Source organism: Psammomys obesus, unplaced genomic scaffold (assembly GCF_907164565.1).
Source record: "Psammomys obesus unplaced genomic scaffold, mPsaObe1.curated_primary_1811, whole genome shotgun sequence".
In the NCBI taxonomy this organism is placed as follows: Eukaryota; Metazoa; Chordata; class Mammalia; order Rodentia; family Muridae; genus Psammomys; species Psammomys obesus.
In genome coordinates this window covers 4463146-4479161 of record NW_026596134.1, presented here as the reverse complement: position 1 = coordinate 4479161, position 16016 = coordinate 4463146, and the positions used below count along the sequence as shown (strand labels likewise).

The 16016-nt window shown below is 55.2% G+C and overlaps 1 protein-coding gene across 3 annotated transcripts in view; it reads right to left on the bottom strand.

Moving 5' to 3' along the window:
- Positions 1-16016, bottom strand: part of Ccdc85c (coiled-coil domain containing 85C) — a 65049-nt gene that overhangs the window by 16457 nt on the left and 32576 nt on the right. For all 3 annotated transcript variants that reach the window (XM_055592850.1, XM_055592851.1, XM_055592852.1), the window contains exon 2: positions 214-287. In XM_055592850.1, the coding sequence (XP_055448825.1) occupies positions 214-287 (74 nt within the window). The remainder of the gene's footprint in view (positions 1-213; positions 288-16016) is intronic.

The window sequence follows — 16016 nt, the reverse complement described above, 5'->3', positions numbered from 1 at the left end:
ATGCCAGCCACCTGGGAGCTTGCAGACAGCATCAGTCAGCGTGGCTGGCAGACCTGGCCACCCTACAGCTTGGCTTAGATGAGGAGCAGGCCTGTAACCAGGCATTCTGGGAGACAGCTGGAGAAGCAGCAAGGGTAGAGAAGCTGGAGATGGGATGGCCTCTAAAGCAGTGGCCATTGGGGTACAGAGCCAAAGCCCTTGTAGTTCACTTACCTGCGGGGGGAGCTTGTCACCCTCCAACAGCTTCACCTTGGTGTCCAGTGGCCTGATGTAGGTGGATGAGGGATCTGAAGGACAGAGAGGAAGAAGGTGCATTAGCCACCAGGGGACTCGGCCCTTGGGCAGACCCTACCCGACGCCGACGCTCCCTCCATGCGGTCCCGGAAATCTGGTTTCCCCAGTGATGATGGTGTGTTTCCTGGGGTGGTGGGGGTGAGAGAGCAGAGGGTTTGATCCCTTCTGATTCCAAGGAGTCTCAGGCCCAAAAGTAGTTGGCATAAATATCTGCAGCCAAAGATGGCCTGCCCAGGGCCCAGAGTCCAGGAGGCCCCTCTCTCCGCTGCAGTGGGGAGACTGAGACGGTGGCAAACGTGACAGTCAGCATGCTGGGAGTGGGTAGAGAGTGTGTCTGTGTGGGTCTGGGTGGGTGTCTCCAGAGATGACTGACAGGTAGAGCGCAACCGAGGTGGGAAAGACCCACCCCGAGTGTGGGCACCACCACCCAACAGGCTAACCGCGGGCTCGGGCTTCAAGTGGAACAAAAGTGGAAGAAAAGTCTACTACCCTCAGCTCGGCTATGTGCTCCATCCTGCTCCTCTTCCACCTCCCCACCCCACCCCCACCCAAGGAGAACGCCTGTGACCCCAGACAACTCCACTTGTAACACACATCCTAGAAAACGATGACCACCCGCCCTCACCACGCTACCCCACCCCCCCTTTTTTTTAATCCCCTCAGAAAAACAGACCAAAAAATTTCACTGCGTGCCAGCCCCATTCTGCTGTCCCCGTGTCTGGCTGCCCCACGGCCCCTGTCTTCCTCCCCAGCCCTGCAGAGCGACAGACCAACGATCTTCAGCAGCAGTGGAAGGCACCTGACTTGATGGAGTCAAAGAACGGAATTCAGGGAGGGAAGAAACAAGCAGGGAATGGGGACTGCAAGGCCTGCGCCAAGCACCCTGTGAGGCTGCAGATATGGGACACCTCACAGCTAACCACTCGAGACCTCTTGCTAGAGGCCACAGGGCTAAGCGGCCAGCTGGGACTCTGTCCACCGGCTCAGTGGGTCATCACCTGTATCCTCACTCCCAAAAAACATGGGGTCTCCCAGGTTCTTCACACTCTAACTCTTAATCTCAGGAGGCCGGGACAGCAGTCTTTTGAGCAAAGGCAGCTACTGAGTCCACCTCAGGGGGCTTGTGCTTGGGGAATAGACCCCATGGGCTTCTGTAATTCTTAGGTGGGCAGAGAAGGCTTGGGATCTGCCGAGGACAGGACAGGCACGCCACTTCAATTATGGGGACAATGAGGCATCTGTCCATTCCAGCATGAGGCCAGCATGACCCCAGGGAAGCCCACCCTTGACGTCCTCATGCCTGACATCGCTGTCTTGCCCCTCTCCTCCACCCCTCTCCACAGGACCTGATAAGGAACAGATGTGGAGCCCACGGCCGCCCATCAGGAACTTACATCCTCAGGAATGGCTAGGCCCACACAGGTGGGCCCTGGCCTGCCTGCTAAGGGGCACTTTGTTCTCTGGAGTGATACCTAAAGAACCTTCCGGATTCCCCACACACTCAGCCTAGGTCGACAGGGACCAGGAGAGCATCTGGTACAGCCTAGTATTGGAAAAAGTATGGGAACAAGGGTGCATGGAGCAAGGCCCAACCCACTCAGGGCTGGGAACAAAAAGCTGGAGCCTCCCTCCTCCTCATTCACAATAGTCACCTCTTAGGAATGCGGAGCCTTTTATAGAGGAGAGGCGGGCAGCTCCCCGGTAAGGCCTGGCCAGCCCCTCCTCAGGAATGACGACAGTACCGGGCACAGGGTGGCTCCGGTGGGGTAATGCTGCCTTGGGGCCCAGCCTCATCACATAGCTCCACGCAACAGCTAGCGAGCTTCCAAGAACTCAAGGGATAGGTCCCGCACACGCTTCGGGGAAGCGCAAGAGATGTAAGTCAAATAACCCAAGACTTGGACTCTGCCAGTCTCTCCACGCAGGCCCTGCCTATAGCCCCGCCCCCATGAGGACTCTGGTCAGCCACAGAGGCTGCAGCGGTTCACTCATGCCCAAGAGCAACTCCCACACTGACTCCACACACAGGCATGATGGGAGAGTGCTCCACATTCAGGGTGTGTTGGGTCTCTCTGAAAGCGGAAAGGCAGACGCGGCGGTTCGAATGGGACTCCCTAGACTTTTGGGCGGCCCTGTCAAGGGTGGTCTTCTGGGACGCCTGCTGTGCAGCAATGGGTCAGTACATTCCGAAACCACACACCCACTCCCCACCCACACCCGTTAGGGCCAGGGATGTGGCTCAGTTGGTAGAGCACCCGCCTACGATGCATGAGGTCCCGGGTCCGGTCCCCAGCACTGCACAGACTGTGTGTGTGGTGGCACATGTCTGTAATCCCAACACTCGAGGTGATCAAGGTCATACTTGGATACACGGAGATCTTGAAGCCAACCCAAACTACGATAAACTCTATAAGTTTAAAAAGAAAGAACGAAAAAGACAGCAGGGTGTGGTGGCGCACACCTGGAACCCCAGCACTTGGGGAGGCAGAGGCAGGTGGATCTCTGTGAGTTCAGGGCTAACCTGGTCCACAAAGTCCAGGACAGGCAAGGGTACACAGACAAAAACCCTGTCTCGGGGAAAAGAAAAAAGCACTAGCCCCATTCTGCAGGCCAGCCTTTGGAGAGGAGCTGGCTTACGCAGAGACATGCACATTCCTACACAGCTCTCCTCCAGGTCCCCTGCTCCAGTAGTTCCCTGGCAGGGCTGCCCGCACGAAGTGCACACACCTGCCCTCCCCCATGCACATGCGCACACATACATACACACACACACACACACACACACACACACACACACACACACATTTACTTATGCCATTTCTAGCCAATTTTCATGTAATTCTAGAGCAAGAAAAGATTTTCCTTTTAAATTAGAATAGTATGTTCTCGCCTCTTGCCCCCCTCCCCCCACACCAGTCACTTAACTTGAAGTTCTCCAAACCAGTTCTCCAAACCACACACAGTGCCAGGCAGCTGGCCCCTGGGACCCCCTGGGTCAGGAGTGGAGAGGAAGAAGGGGAGAAGGGGGGCTTTCCCGGCTGGGGCTGCTGGGCTGCACCCTCCTCCCAGAGGAGGCTCCTATTTCTCACTGCCCCAAACCTCACTCGTGAGCTCATCAGGTGCCTCCCAGGCTCCGGGAGATGAGCGGGTAATTAAATTAATCCCAGGGCCCCACAGTAATGAGGGCTAGGCCACAAGGGAGAGAAACGCCACTTCCCACCTAAGCTGCTTGCAGGCAAAACGAAGGAAGTGATCCCATGAGAGGCCTGTGACAGCCGGCTAAGGTGTTTTCTGAGACCCACCCAATCCTCCTGGCACCCATCAGTCCAGTTCTGGGAGGGTCACAGTCCAGCTGCGGGACAGCTCACCCTGCTCCTCCCTCCTCAGGCATCCTCTGCTCCCCAGGGAGCCTGTGGGCAGACCTCCTGGTGGGCACTGTTCTGGCTCTGTCTCCAGAGCCCTGAGCTTGTCCTACTAGTGACCCTTGAGTCACAGGCCTGCTTAAGGCCTGGAAGAAGAGACTAGATCACATGACCCATATAATCTGTGTTCCCTTCCTGGCAAGATGGTGCCACTGAAGAATCTTCTCCAGCCTTCTCCTCCTAGCTCTGAGGCCACGGCCCCCGCTGTCCGCAGCAGCAGCCACAGCTCTCAGAAGCAATGGGACCCAACAGCTGGCACCTACAAGAAGGAGCCAGCGCAGGAACTTCCCACTACTGTTTAGCTGCTGAATCTCCAAAGCAGTCATCAAGTCAAGAACTGAAGTCAAGCTGGGTGGGGTGGGGGAATTAATCTAGGGAGTGATTCCAGGAAGCCTGGGGAAGTAGAGAAGCAGGAGACAGAAGAAGCCAGCTAAAGGGCAGCGAGGTCAGCCTGTGCACCAAGGGCTCCAAGGGCCAGGGAGGGAGCACTAAGCACCGCCCACTTAGAGGGGGTTGGGGTGGGTCAGGCTACCTGATGCTCCCACACAGAAAGCCTCAGGAGGGGCAGGGAGCTCAGAGGCTGTGAGGGCCTGAGGAGATGGGCTGAGTGCCAACAGGGCCTGCTGTGGCTGAGGGTGGGGAGCAAGAGGTTCAGCTGCTGCCTCCTCCCTGGGTTCCCCACCAGCGCTGCCTCTCTTAAAATCCCCTCCTCCTGAGCAAGGTCCCAGCATCTCGCTTCCCTGACTTTGTCACTGCCTGCAAGGTCTGGGGACAACTAGGGAACAACTAGGCAGATCATTGGCAGGTGACCTAGGTACACGGAGCTTCTGGCCCCCAGCCGCCACCATGGGCTTCTGGAAACTTTTAGAAAGGACTTGTGCCATTCATAAGTCCTTCCCTCTCTGGCCTGGCAGGAGAAAGGCCACTTCTGAGAGTGTCTTCCCCCAAGAAGCGGATTCGTGCATCCTTCTTCTCTCTTCCTCCCAGCCCTGAACTCACCTTCGCCACATATACCCGGCATGAACAAGTGTGCAGCAGGAAGGCTGCAGGAGAAAAGCCTGCCACACCCCAACATACAGCCAGAGTGGGTCATGGAGAGTAAGGAGGGCAGGCCTCGGAGGTGAACATCCAGACTGCTACCACAGATCGACCATACCCTCACCTGAGCTCCCCACCTCCTTTACTGGACGCCTCTCTCCCAGCATTTGCAAATCCACTCTTTGCACAGGTCCCCTCAGACCCCGCACAGCACAGGGAGGCATCATCCCCTTCATGGAGTCCACCAACGAAGCCGAGGGTAGTGTAGGCAGGACAGGGCCAGTGAGAACAGGCCCCAGGCTCTCTTCCCAGGGCTCTTGGGACCCCAGCTACAGAAGCGCCAAGCACCAGGGTCACCATCAAATAGGACCTTTCGAGCAAGCACCAGCAATGACCACATGTGCTTACGGGGTGACAGTCATAGGCCTCGAGAACACCAGTCCCCGTTTCTCATTGTTATCAGATACCCCAGCTTACAGATAAAGGAACGGGCGCTCAGGAGGGAGACAGGAGACCACGGGCCCTGGGAGCAGGTGGTGGCTAGGTCTTCCTGCAGACACCGGGGCGCAGATGCTGGCCTCCTCTTCCCCAGGGCAGCCTTCCTCACCCTGGGCCCCATATGCCAGCAAAGGCCACCCTGACCACGTGTCCTTCCGGCAGTGCTCGCCCTGCTCAACAGCAGATGGGCCTGGGCCTGGCATTCCTGGTAGCTGTTGCCCACGTGCCAGGCCAGAGAGGTCTAGGAAGCGACACGCGCCATGAGTACCATGCTCCCCTGCTGCCAGAGCCCTCACACTTGCCCCTTGCAAGCCCGGGGGAGTGCTCTGCTTAAACAACTCTGCTGAGAAGGACTCCCAGAGAGGGGACGAGCTCCCCATCACTAGGGGAGAGCAAGGAAATGTTGGCTGGACTCTACTAGGAGTCCTAGCAAGTCTGTGGTGAGGGCAAACATAAGCAAGACTGCAGAGGAAGGCGCCTCCCTTCCTCGGTGCTACTTGGCTTCATTCTGGCTCCTCTGCTCCTCCGTGACCTGCCAGGAAGGTGGCAGAACTCTGTCTTCCAGAGCAGACTGTCTGTGTCAGAGGGTGCAGAGCCTGACACCCATGGGGGTGGGGGTGAGCAGGAGAACACTGCACCCCCTTCTAGGGGAGGCTTGAGCTTGATGGGTGAGCGACAAGGACAACTGTGTCTACCGAAGGGGCACGGCCTCAAGAGAGGGGTCAAAGGGGAGCCTGCCTACTGGGAAGCCGGAGACCCCTTCCTGAAGGAGGGGAGCCTTGAGAGGAGCAGAACCCTGATGGGTAGACAGAAGGTGGAGTGCACAACGCTGGCATGTACCCAGACTGCGGCTTTGAGCAAACGCAGGGACGTGGGACCTGACAGGTCTGGGGGGGGGGCATACCTGCACCAGTGGCCGTGAGCGTGGAAGCTGTGCCAGTCCTTATCGCTTTCTGGCTGCCATTGCAGCCCTGTGAGGCTCAGACACTGTCTATGGGTAAAGCGAGGGGTCTGGATGAGGAACAGCAGGGAGCAGCTGCCAGGAGGGTCGGGAGGCCTGGGCACCCTCACCCCACTGTCACCAGTCCACCACGGGGTGTGCAGGATACTACAAGGCCATCATGGCTGCTTCAGAGTGCTGGTGCCCAAAGGGGCACTGAGAACAGAATTGTCTTGCCCACCAGTTTCAGTGAGCCACACTGTGCCCCAGGCTTGAGGCCGGATTAGACCGGGAGTGAGAAAGGCTCTGGGCAGTGATACCCAACCTTCCTAAAGCTACAACCCTTTAATACAGCTCCTCATGTTGTGGTGACCTCCAACCATAAAACAAAACAAAACAACACAAAAACTCCGTGTCACCCACCAAGGCTGGACAGGCAGCTCAGCAGGGTAAGGAGCTTGCTGAGTTCAGTCCCTGGATCCCACATAGTGAAGGAGAGAACTGACTCTCACAAGTTGTCCTCTGACTCCGAGAACCATGGCACATGTACCCATTCATACATACGCCCAGGCGATCTCAATCTCTCTGTTAAATAAGCAAGCAAATGAACAAATGCCAGAACCATTGTTTTAACTGTGTCACGGTCTCAAAGAAGGGGACAAGGGAAGAACGTTCCTTCCTTGTGCCTTCCACTGCCACTACACCTGGACATGAAGGGGGATGGGGTGGGGTGAGGGATGGGGGAGTGAGGGATAGGGGTGGGGTGAGGGATGGGTAGGGTGAGGGATGGGGGTTAGGAATAGAAGTAGGGTGAGGGATGGGGGATAAGGGATGGAGGGGTGAAAGATGGGGTGGGGTGACAGATGGGGTGGGGTGAGGGATGAGGGTGGGGTGAGGGATGGGTGTAGAATGAGGGATGGGTGTGAGGGATGGAAGGGTGAGGGATGGAAGGGTGAGGGATGAAAGGGTGAGGGATGAGGGGATGGGGTGAGAGATGGGGTGGGATGAGGGATGAGGGGTGAGGGATGGAGGGGTGAGGGATAGGGGTGAGGGATGGGGGTGGGGTGAGGGATGGGGTGGGGTGAGGGATGGGGTGGGGTGAGGGATGGGAGTGGGGAGCATCCAAGGGCAGCAATATATTCATAACATCCTGCTCCCACCAACCCCAACTTTACCTGTCACAATGGGGGAGGGCACTGAGGGAGCCTGGTGACAGATGTCACCAGCCAGGATGGACGTGGCCCACGGCCCTCAGCACCCAGCTACTTAGCACACCTGGGCTCCCACCCTCAGGGCTTTCAAAATCTGATCTTTTTCTGGGGTAACTGGGTTGGGGTGGGGGCACTGGACATCAATAAATGTGTTTTTATGACTCTGGTCCCTCCCCTAAGGGCCGACTCCTGGAAGTTACCCTTTGACCTACACGCATGTACTGCAGTGTATGTACGTATGCACACGCACACATTCACACACTAAGAATAAATGAACATAATTTTTAAACAATAGTTAAACAAAAGGCATTGCATTACACATCTTTCTCTATGGATAAGTGTGTGTGTGTGTGTGTGTGTGTGTGTGTGTGTGTGTAAATGCCTATAGACACATACATATATTTTTAGCATATGGATCCTTTTCCAGTACTGCTTTTCACTTTTCTATCATTTTATTAAACTTGACTTTCAGAGAGGAGAGCATTCCTTAATGAGGAGAACAACAAGAATGTCGCAGACTATATGAACTGTATGAAAATTAAACACAGCTACTTCACCAAAGTCTGGGGCCAAGCGGCCACGTGGCTGGAGGTATATAACCCCACTTCAGTGGTCAATAGACGCAGAAGCCCTCAGCTCCACAAAGACAAGGCAGAGCAGCGTCGTCAGGGAAACGGAGAGGCCAGGTGTGGAGGTGTGAAGACGCCCAGCTACCCGCCCAGGGAGGAGAGCAGCCCCCACTCAGCCGCCTGCCAGTCACTGACAGAGGTGGAAAGGATGATGCCAGCCATGAGCCACAGGGGCAGCAGGAGAGCTGCTGAATGCCCAGAAGGACAGGGTACTGGCTGGCTTTCTGCGGCTGAAGGGCTTAGCCCTTCCAGAAACTGAGACACAGGTGGACAAAGACACAGGTACTGGACATCTGCCAGCATGGCCTCCCTAGGAGGCCAGACAGATAGTGGTCAAACAATGATAAAAAAAATATTTTTAATATTTTATATTAAAATATATATATATGAATTTGAGTCACACATCTAACAAGGATACATCTCAGAAACAAGACAGTGGTGGGGAGCAGGTTCCTGAGGGCCCCAGCGACGCCGTTTATGTAAGGCTTTGGAACCCTGCGAAGCACAGCCATATATTGTTTAGGGACAAGCTGTTAGACAGGAAGAATGATAAACCATACACAAGAAGGAAGAGTGCCAGACGGTGGTTCTCTGGGGGAAAGGACAGGGTGGAGGAAGAAACAGGATGGGCCAAAAGACACCCCAGCCGCCTCCACTCTGCTCTGCCTGTGGAGCCTGCTTCTTAGAAAAGACCTGAGGCTAGCATGCCTTGGGGCTGATCATGTGATGGGCAAGGGGTGTCATGGAGTTAAACATCCACTTTTTTCTCCGAGCCTACTATTTCATATATTTGTTAATATATATTTATATTAATTATGTTATGCTATATATTATATATTATTATTATATATTATATATTAATTATATATTATATATATACATATATGTATATGGAGTCTTGGCATCCAACAAGCCTCTAAAAACAACATAGGAAACTCCTGATGCCCCTGCATCCCATTACTAGGACCCATTCCTAGCCTGCCTCCAGACAGCCCCACAGAAGTCGCTAAGAAAGACCTCTGATCCCGGAGGGCGCCTTCGGGAGTCGGGGAAGTCTGTGTGTGAGAACGGGCCTGGTGGGCAGTGAGCCTTCCTGACAATTGGAAGCCACCTGGCGGCATCGGCTCTCTGTTCCACCTGCTTCGTGAACTAGGCCCCTTCCTATTCCCAGTCCTCTGCCCGCTCCAAGAAATGAGGGCAGAGGGCCCAGACAATACAGAGGGGCATGACGGGGCTGTGACTCCGTCTCCCTGGAGACAGCATCTCTGCAATTAATTAAGCAGGACAGTGAGGATCCGACAAGGGAGGAGAGAGGCAAGCACCATAAACTGCATCTAACCAGCAGAAGGGGGGCAGAAGAGATTAGGGACAAGCTCGGCCAAGTTTCCTGTTGGGGAGGCATTCTCTAGCCACTGGGACCGGAAACGAGCGTGGAGCAGAAGCCAGTGTGCAGGAGACCACTGTGCTGGGGGCTGTGGAGAAGGCTCAGTGGGAGAAGTGACTGCTGGGCAAACATGAGGACCTGAGTTCAGCTCCCCAGAACTCATGAAGGAAACATTCATGGTGGTACATGCCTTGTAACCCAGCAGGGGTGCGGAGGCCCAAGGAGGACATAGACTAATCCCTGAAGCTCCTGGGCCAGACCAGTCTAGCTGAATCCATAAGCCTCGGGTTCAGGGAGAGACCCTGCCTCAAAACGAAACGTGGATGGCTGCCAAGAAAGACACTTGCCATTGACCTCTGGCCTCTACACACATTCATGAGACCACACTCACGTGTGCACATGCCCAAACTAGAAAGCACATGTACACAACACACATACATGTACACCAAACAAGAGGAGAAAAAGCAGCAGGCTGGGCCAAGGGCCCCAGCACAACCCTCCACACACCCTCAACTTTCTCCCAGGACAACATGGGGGCCTCGTTCTGTGTAAGGTCCTCAGCCCGGGTGGGGAACAGAAGGCAGCAGAACAGCACTGCCCCGCAAAGAGGCTCACTTCCTAGTCCTGAGTAGATGTGTGTGTCCCTCACATGGCAAAGGGCACTCTAGCTGCGATCATGGGGACAGACCTCAGAGCGGAGAGAGGAGCTGATGTTCCCACACGCACACTGAGGGATAGAGCAGCTCCACTGGTCCAGCTGAAGTCAGAGAACTGAAACTTCCAGAAGTCAGGAAAGGCGGGAAACGGGGATCTCCCTCAACTCATCCCTGCTGAGTCAATGACCTGAAGAATTTTTGTAGTTAGTGGAGGTGGCCGTGAGAAACTGACACATAAACTTGGAGTCAGGACTGTGGGCCTTTAAATTACTCTTATATGCACTCTGAGGCCCAGTTTCACTTACAGCTGAGATAGAACATCCACCCTGACAGAAACTGCGGGGACTCAGTGGTGCCTGCAGTCACAAAATAGAGTCCCCGTGTGATCAAGGCCTGGTCCTGCCACCACTTTGCTGTGTGCTTTGGGCAGGTCCTTCCCCCTCTCTGGACCCTAGGACAGCCCTCCGTCAACAAGGGAGCCTTCCAGCACAGGTGGCCATCCGTGGGCAGGTACAGTTCGCCCTGGCAGCATGCCACAGCACCTACCCACAGTGCTGTGCTACCTAAGGGAGGTGTGAACCTGAACAGGCCCAAAGGTTAGACAAGGACCAGTGCCAGGGTGAGGTCAATATTTGGTTACTAAGGAGAGCAAATAGGCCTTGGTCCTCCAGGAAGGCCCAGCAGGAGGGGCGGGGCATGATGAAGCCGCCCTCTGTGTCAGCACTCCACTAGTGAGGAGTAACAGACACCTCCTCCTCCCAGCAGGGAGGATGGTGAAAGGCCCTGAGAGGGGATCCTCAGAGCCCAGGGACACAAGACAACGGGCCGGATTGGCAGCTGGCCCCTGCCAAAGGGGGCCACCAACTTGTCCAAGGTCACGGGGCAAGTGAACAGTATGGCCAGGGCAAGAGCAAATGCCCTAGGACCTGGACCCCACAACAGCCAATAAATATACACACCTGGGCCTTCAGTCCTTTCTTCTCCCTGACACATGGCCAGTTGTTTGTCCCCACCTAAGGGACAATGATACTGATAATGTGGGACAAGAATTACAATCTCACTGGGGAAAATAAAAATCCCTATTTCATAAGAGTCCACATGGAGAAGGGTGGAGGAGGGAGGGAGCCCATTCCCGATGGAGATATAGTCACCTACCCCCTGCAGAGGATCACCCAAAGGCTCCGCTTCCCACTGGAAGCTCCAGTCACTAAGAAGGTGAGTGGATCGTAAGGGTTCTGTCATAATCAATGGATTAATCCATTAGAGAACTTCCTGACATTATGGTGAAGTTGTAGAACCTTCTCAAAAGGGGCCTGTCTAGCTGGAGGCAGAAGATCACTGGGACTGTGTCCTGTCCTGAATCTCTGCTTCCCAGTGCCACAATGAGAGCAGCCTCCCCCACCACCCAGTCCCACCGCTACGATGTGCCTCCTGCTAAGCAGCCAAGATAAAACAAACCCTTGCTCTCTGGCCTTACATTTAGCCATGGCGATGGAAGGCTGGCTGATGCCTTCTCCTACGGGAATGTGATGGTTAAACATGCAGCTAGAAAACCCTCACTACCTCCACCACTACCCGTTCGGTAGACATCAAAGTGTGCATGAGTGTCTGGTGCAGGCTGAGGTGACAACGTACGTAGGTGAGGCTCAGGCTCTGAGGCGGGATCCTTGCTGACATCTGCTCTGAAGGAAGTAAAACGAAACCAGAGCTTTTCCCCAACCCATGCTCTCCACCATGTCCCTCTGGGGCAAGGCAGAGGGGTGGGGCTGAGCTAGGAGGCCATGCTGACCACACCGGTCACTAGCGGCAGACACACCCTTGCAATAGAAGAAACCACCAACGGTGAGGGACTCTTTCCAATGAGCCTGGGCTGTGTGAGTTGCGCTTTTATGTTTTGTGGGTTTTTTTGTTTCGTTTTGTTTTAACTTTTCCCAAGTTTTTCTTGTGAATAACCACCCACTTCTTAACTCTTGAAAAAACGCCTCTTTGCCTGGCGCGCCTCCACCACTGAGCACTGCTGTGCTCTTCGCTCGTTCAGCCAGATGCTGCCTGGGCTCAGGAGCCCCAAACGTTGGGCACAAGCACCCGAGGCCCAAAGCAAGTACTGAAGGGGACAGCAAGGCCTGCCCGATTGCCTTGTGCTGAAGAGCCACAGGTAGGGAAGGCAGGAAGATCAGCCCAGTAACTTGGTTTTGGTTTTTGTTTTTGTTTTTTTTTTTCTCCAGGCATATGTGGGCACATGTGTGTATGCAGGTGTACAGGCACACAGGCAGGTGGAGGCCTGTGTTAGATGTCTATGTTCATGTTAGATGTCTTCCGTGGTCACTCCCCACAGCAAAGTAGAATCTGGCATTTGAACCCAGAGTTTGCAGATCCGCCTGGTCTTGATCCAGGGATCTGCATCTTGCTCTGAAGCCCTGTACTACCGAGGCCACTCGGCATTTGTGGACGCTGGGATTTGAACTCTGGTCCTCGTGCTTATATAACAAGAATGTTGCCCACTGAGACCCTAGTCTCCAAGCCTGAGAAGTTTCTGGTTTCAGTTTCCCTATCTACAAAAGGGTCATAACTGGTCTCGTGGCAAGACGGCCGCACGTTCACTTGCATTTGTGTGAAGAAAAGTAGCTGATCTTCAGAGATGCTGGGCAGGTGACTCCAAGCACTTTCCACGCCATTGACGAGGGCCAAGAGGGCAGCGGTGCTCTCGGGGGGCCTCAGTGGAAACCCCACTGTAGTCAAAGTGGCCCCTGTGTCCTGAAGAAAGGTCTTAAGTACAAGGGAATGAGCTGAGAAAGTTGTTGGGTGCCAATCACAAAACCCCACCAAGTGTGCAATGTGGTGAATAAGCAAGGCGGCTCTGAAGGGACACCAGGCCCAAGGGAACCGCAGGGATGGAAATCTGAGTCTAGAGGAGGGACAGGCCTCCCTGAGTGACACAGGAAACCCCAGACCAAGACGAGAAGCCAGGCCTCCCTCCAGGATACCTACTGCCTAGCATAGTGTACTGGGAAGCCAGCTGTTCCAAACAGGCCCATGGCTCCCCTGGGCCTGGAGTCAAGGCACTTCCAGGGAGACGGCACAGGCCCGGCATTAGCTCCTCTCTCCACTTGGCCAGAGCCCATCCTGCCAAATACAACACAGCCCAGGACCTGCCAAGGACAGCTCATCACATCAGCCGGCACCACATCTAAAGGCCCACACCAGGCGGGGACACGCTGTGCTACCCCGGCCCTGGCTTTGAGGGTTCAACCTACATCAAGTGAGTGGGACTGACAACTCCTCTCACCCACTGCTCTTTGCAGAGAGGCTAGAACAAAACCTTAACAGACTGAGGCTAACAACTGGGCCAGAAGACCGGACAGCATTTCTTTCCCCTCCCCTTGATGGGGGGGGGAGCATTTACGAAGGTGGGGGGCCAAGATCTCTACTCCATGTACCAAGTGACAGTGCCAACTCAACCAAGACCCCTGACAAAAGGGGCTGGAGACAAGCAATTGCCAGGAGGCTCCACTGCCCAGCCATCTGCAGGGACCACAGAGTACTCGGCCCACACGGCATTTCCCTTCCCCTGGCTCTCCTGGGGAAATCAGGGCATCGGGCAGAGAGACAGGACATCAGCAGCAGCTTCTCTCGTGACACTCCTGACCAACTCCTCATAAACATCCTCAACTCCCCAGCTTGTAGTCAAGGACACAGTCCCCAGAAGCCCACCAAGAGGGCAGGGCTTGTTCAGGTCAGCTGGCCACGATAGTCAACAGCACCCGAAGGAAGCCGGGGGGACTCAGGTACTGCCTTCCCGGCCTCGGGGGGTGGGAGCGGGGAGGCTCTGGGGTTTACTCACACCCCCATGGAGACTAGGAAGCCTGACCTCATTATGTCTTTCTCAATTGGTCACCATAAGACTCAGCCTCTCTTGTGCTGCACAGAAGCCAGCGGGCACCGTACACAGTGGCTTGGTTCCTGGGGCTCCTCTCTCAGGCTGAGCAGCACATGACTGAACTCTGGAGTCAAAAAAACTCAGGCAGCGGGAGAGGGCACAGGCCACAGCCCCCTCGGGCACCCCCGTCTCCCCTGCTCTAGAGTCCATGGGCTCCTGAGAGGCTCCGTCTTTGTCACACTAGACCCACCCAGAGGCTCTGGGGGAATCTCATTTCCATCCCAACCTGTGCCCTTCTACCCCATCAGCCCAAGCCCCAGCCAAGCAGAAAAGCGCAACCCAGGCAGGGCCAAGCCCCGTCCCCAGGATCCAAAGGCAGCATGAGAAGAAGCCCTCCTGCCTCCCTCCCAAAGCCAGGCAGCTGCCTGTGTCTTCAGGGATATGTAGGCCAAGTCCTGAATGCCACCTCCACCTCAGGCTACCCACAAGATGGGACACAGGGAGGCAGGCCAGCAGCCTTGGGCTCTCTTCCCTCCTGGAGTGTTTCTCTCCTGACTTAAGGCCTAATGCTTCACAGACAGGGGATAGAGATGGGGGCTGGTCCCAGACCTGCCCAGTGACCAACTCCAAGCCCTGAAGTCATTCATGAAATACAACTGCTGAAGGGCGACCTTCCCACGGCCATCCCTGTTGTGATGGACAGAATTAAGTACTTCTGGATCTAAGAGCTGGAACAGTGCAGGCTTGGGCAAGTTACCCAGGCAACCAAATAACTCTGGCAGTATGCCATTTAGGCAGCTTAAAAATACGCAGACATGCAGGGCTGGCAGGGACAGCAGAGAGGGAGTTCAAGTCGCAGATCCCAGAGACCCACGCCTGTCCCATGGCAGGCAGGCTCAGGTACCCACATTCCTCAGGGGTCTCCACTCGTGGCCTTAAAACACCTAGACAAAGAGCTGCCTTGGTGCCCCAGAAGACAGGAGAGGGGACACGGAAGAAGGGAGCCAGGAGGGACTAAGGGGTAACACACCTTCTGAGGACCCGCTGTGCCAGGCTGGGTAAGACACTCGGCTTGGCTACCCACCGCCGAGTCATAGAACAATGTGGCTGGGCACAGCAGAGGATTTAAGGGATGCCTCAGACCTTTCCGGTTTCCAAAAGAAATCACCGTGGCCCAGGATGGGGAAGGTGCTTGGCTGGTCACATCGGCAATGGTTGGAGTGCCCGGGCTGCAAAGCCCAACACTGTAGGCCCCGGCTAGGCCAGACAGCAGCCCTGAGGTGATGCAGCGTTCCCTCAAACCGAAGCACACTCCCCAAGCTCCAGGCACGGACTGCCCCAGGGAGGGACAGTATCCTAAAACCTCCAGAAGACCAGCTGGGGCTCAGGGATGGAAGGAGAGCTTATGCAGAGCAAGCCCCTCTGCCTTGAGAGACATGTGGCCTGAAGTTCTACTACAGGCAAGAAATCACAGCAGAGCCAGCTCAGGCTCTTCCCCCCTTACACATCTCACACACACGTGTGTATACAAATGTGCACACTAGTGCACATCCACACAGACCCATAAGTGCACAAACATCCCACAGACATCCGTATGCAAATACGCATTCATCCATACATGTGCACATATTCAGGCATGCACACCCATGCATATTTATACACGTGTGCGCACACAGGTGTGTGCACACTGCTTCACCAGGTCTTGGCACTGAAGGAAAACAGTATCGGGCTGGAAAGGCGTCCGGGGGTCATTTATTTCAATTATTAAAACAGCAGCCACTTACTCTCAGGCCTTCGATAATGCCACTTAATTACCTAGTACATAAAACTGCCCTTGAATCATAGCGGAGTAATAAATCAGGTCAGAACCAAGTGGTCTAAAGACTTCTAGGTGGAGATTCTGGGGGTGGCGAGCCACCCCTCATCTCTTCACCCTCAGCCCAAGGAGGCTTTTAGCACACCTAAAAGCCTCAACTGTGGCAGGGATAAATGGGTAGCACTGGGTCAGCAAGCAGCCCTTCACCCACTGTCCACTCCTTCAGCCTGAGCCCCTGCCCTCCACCCACT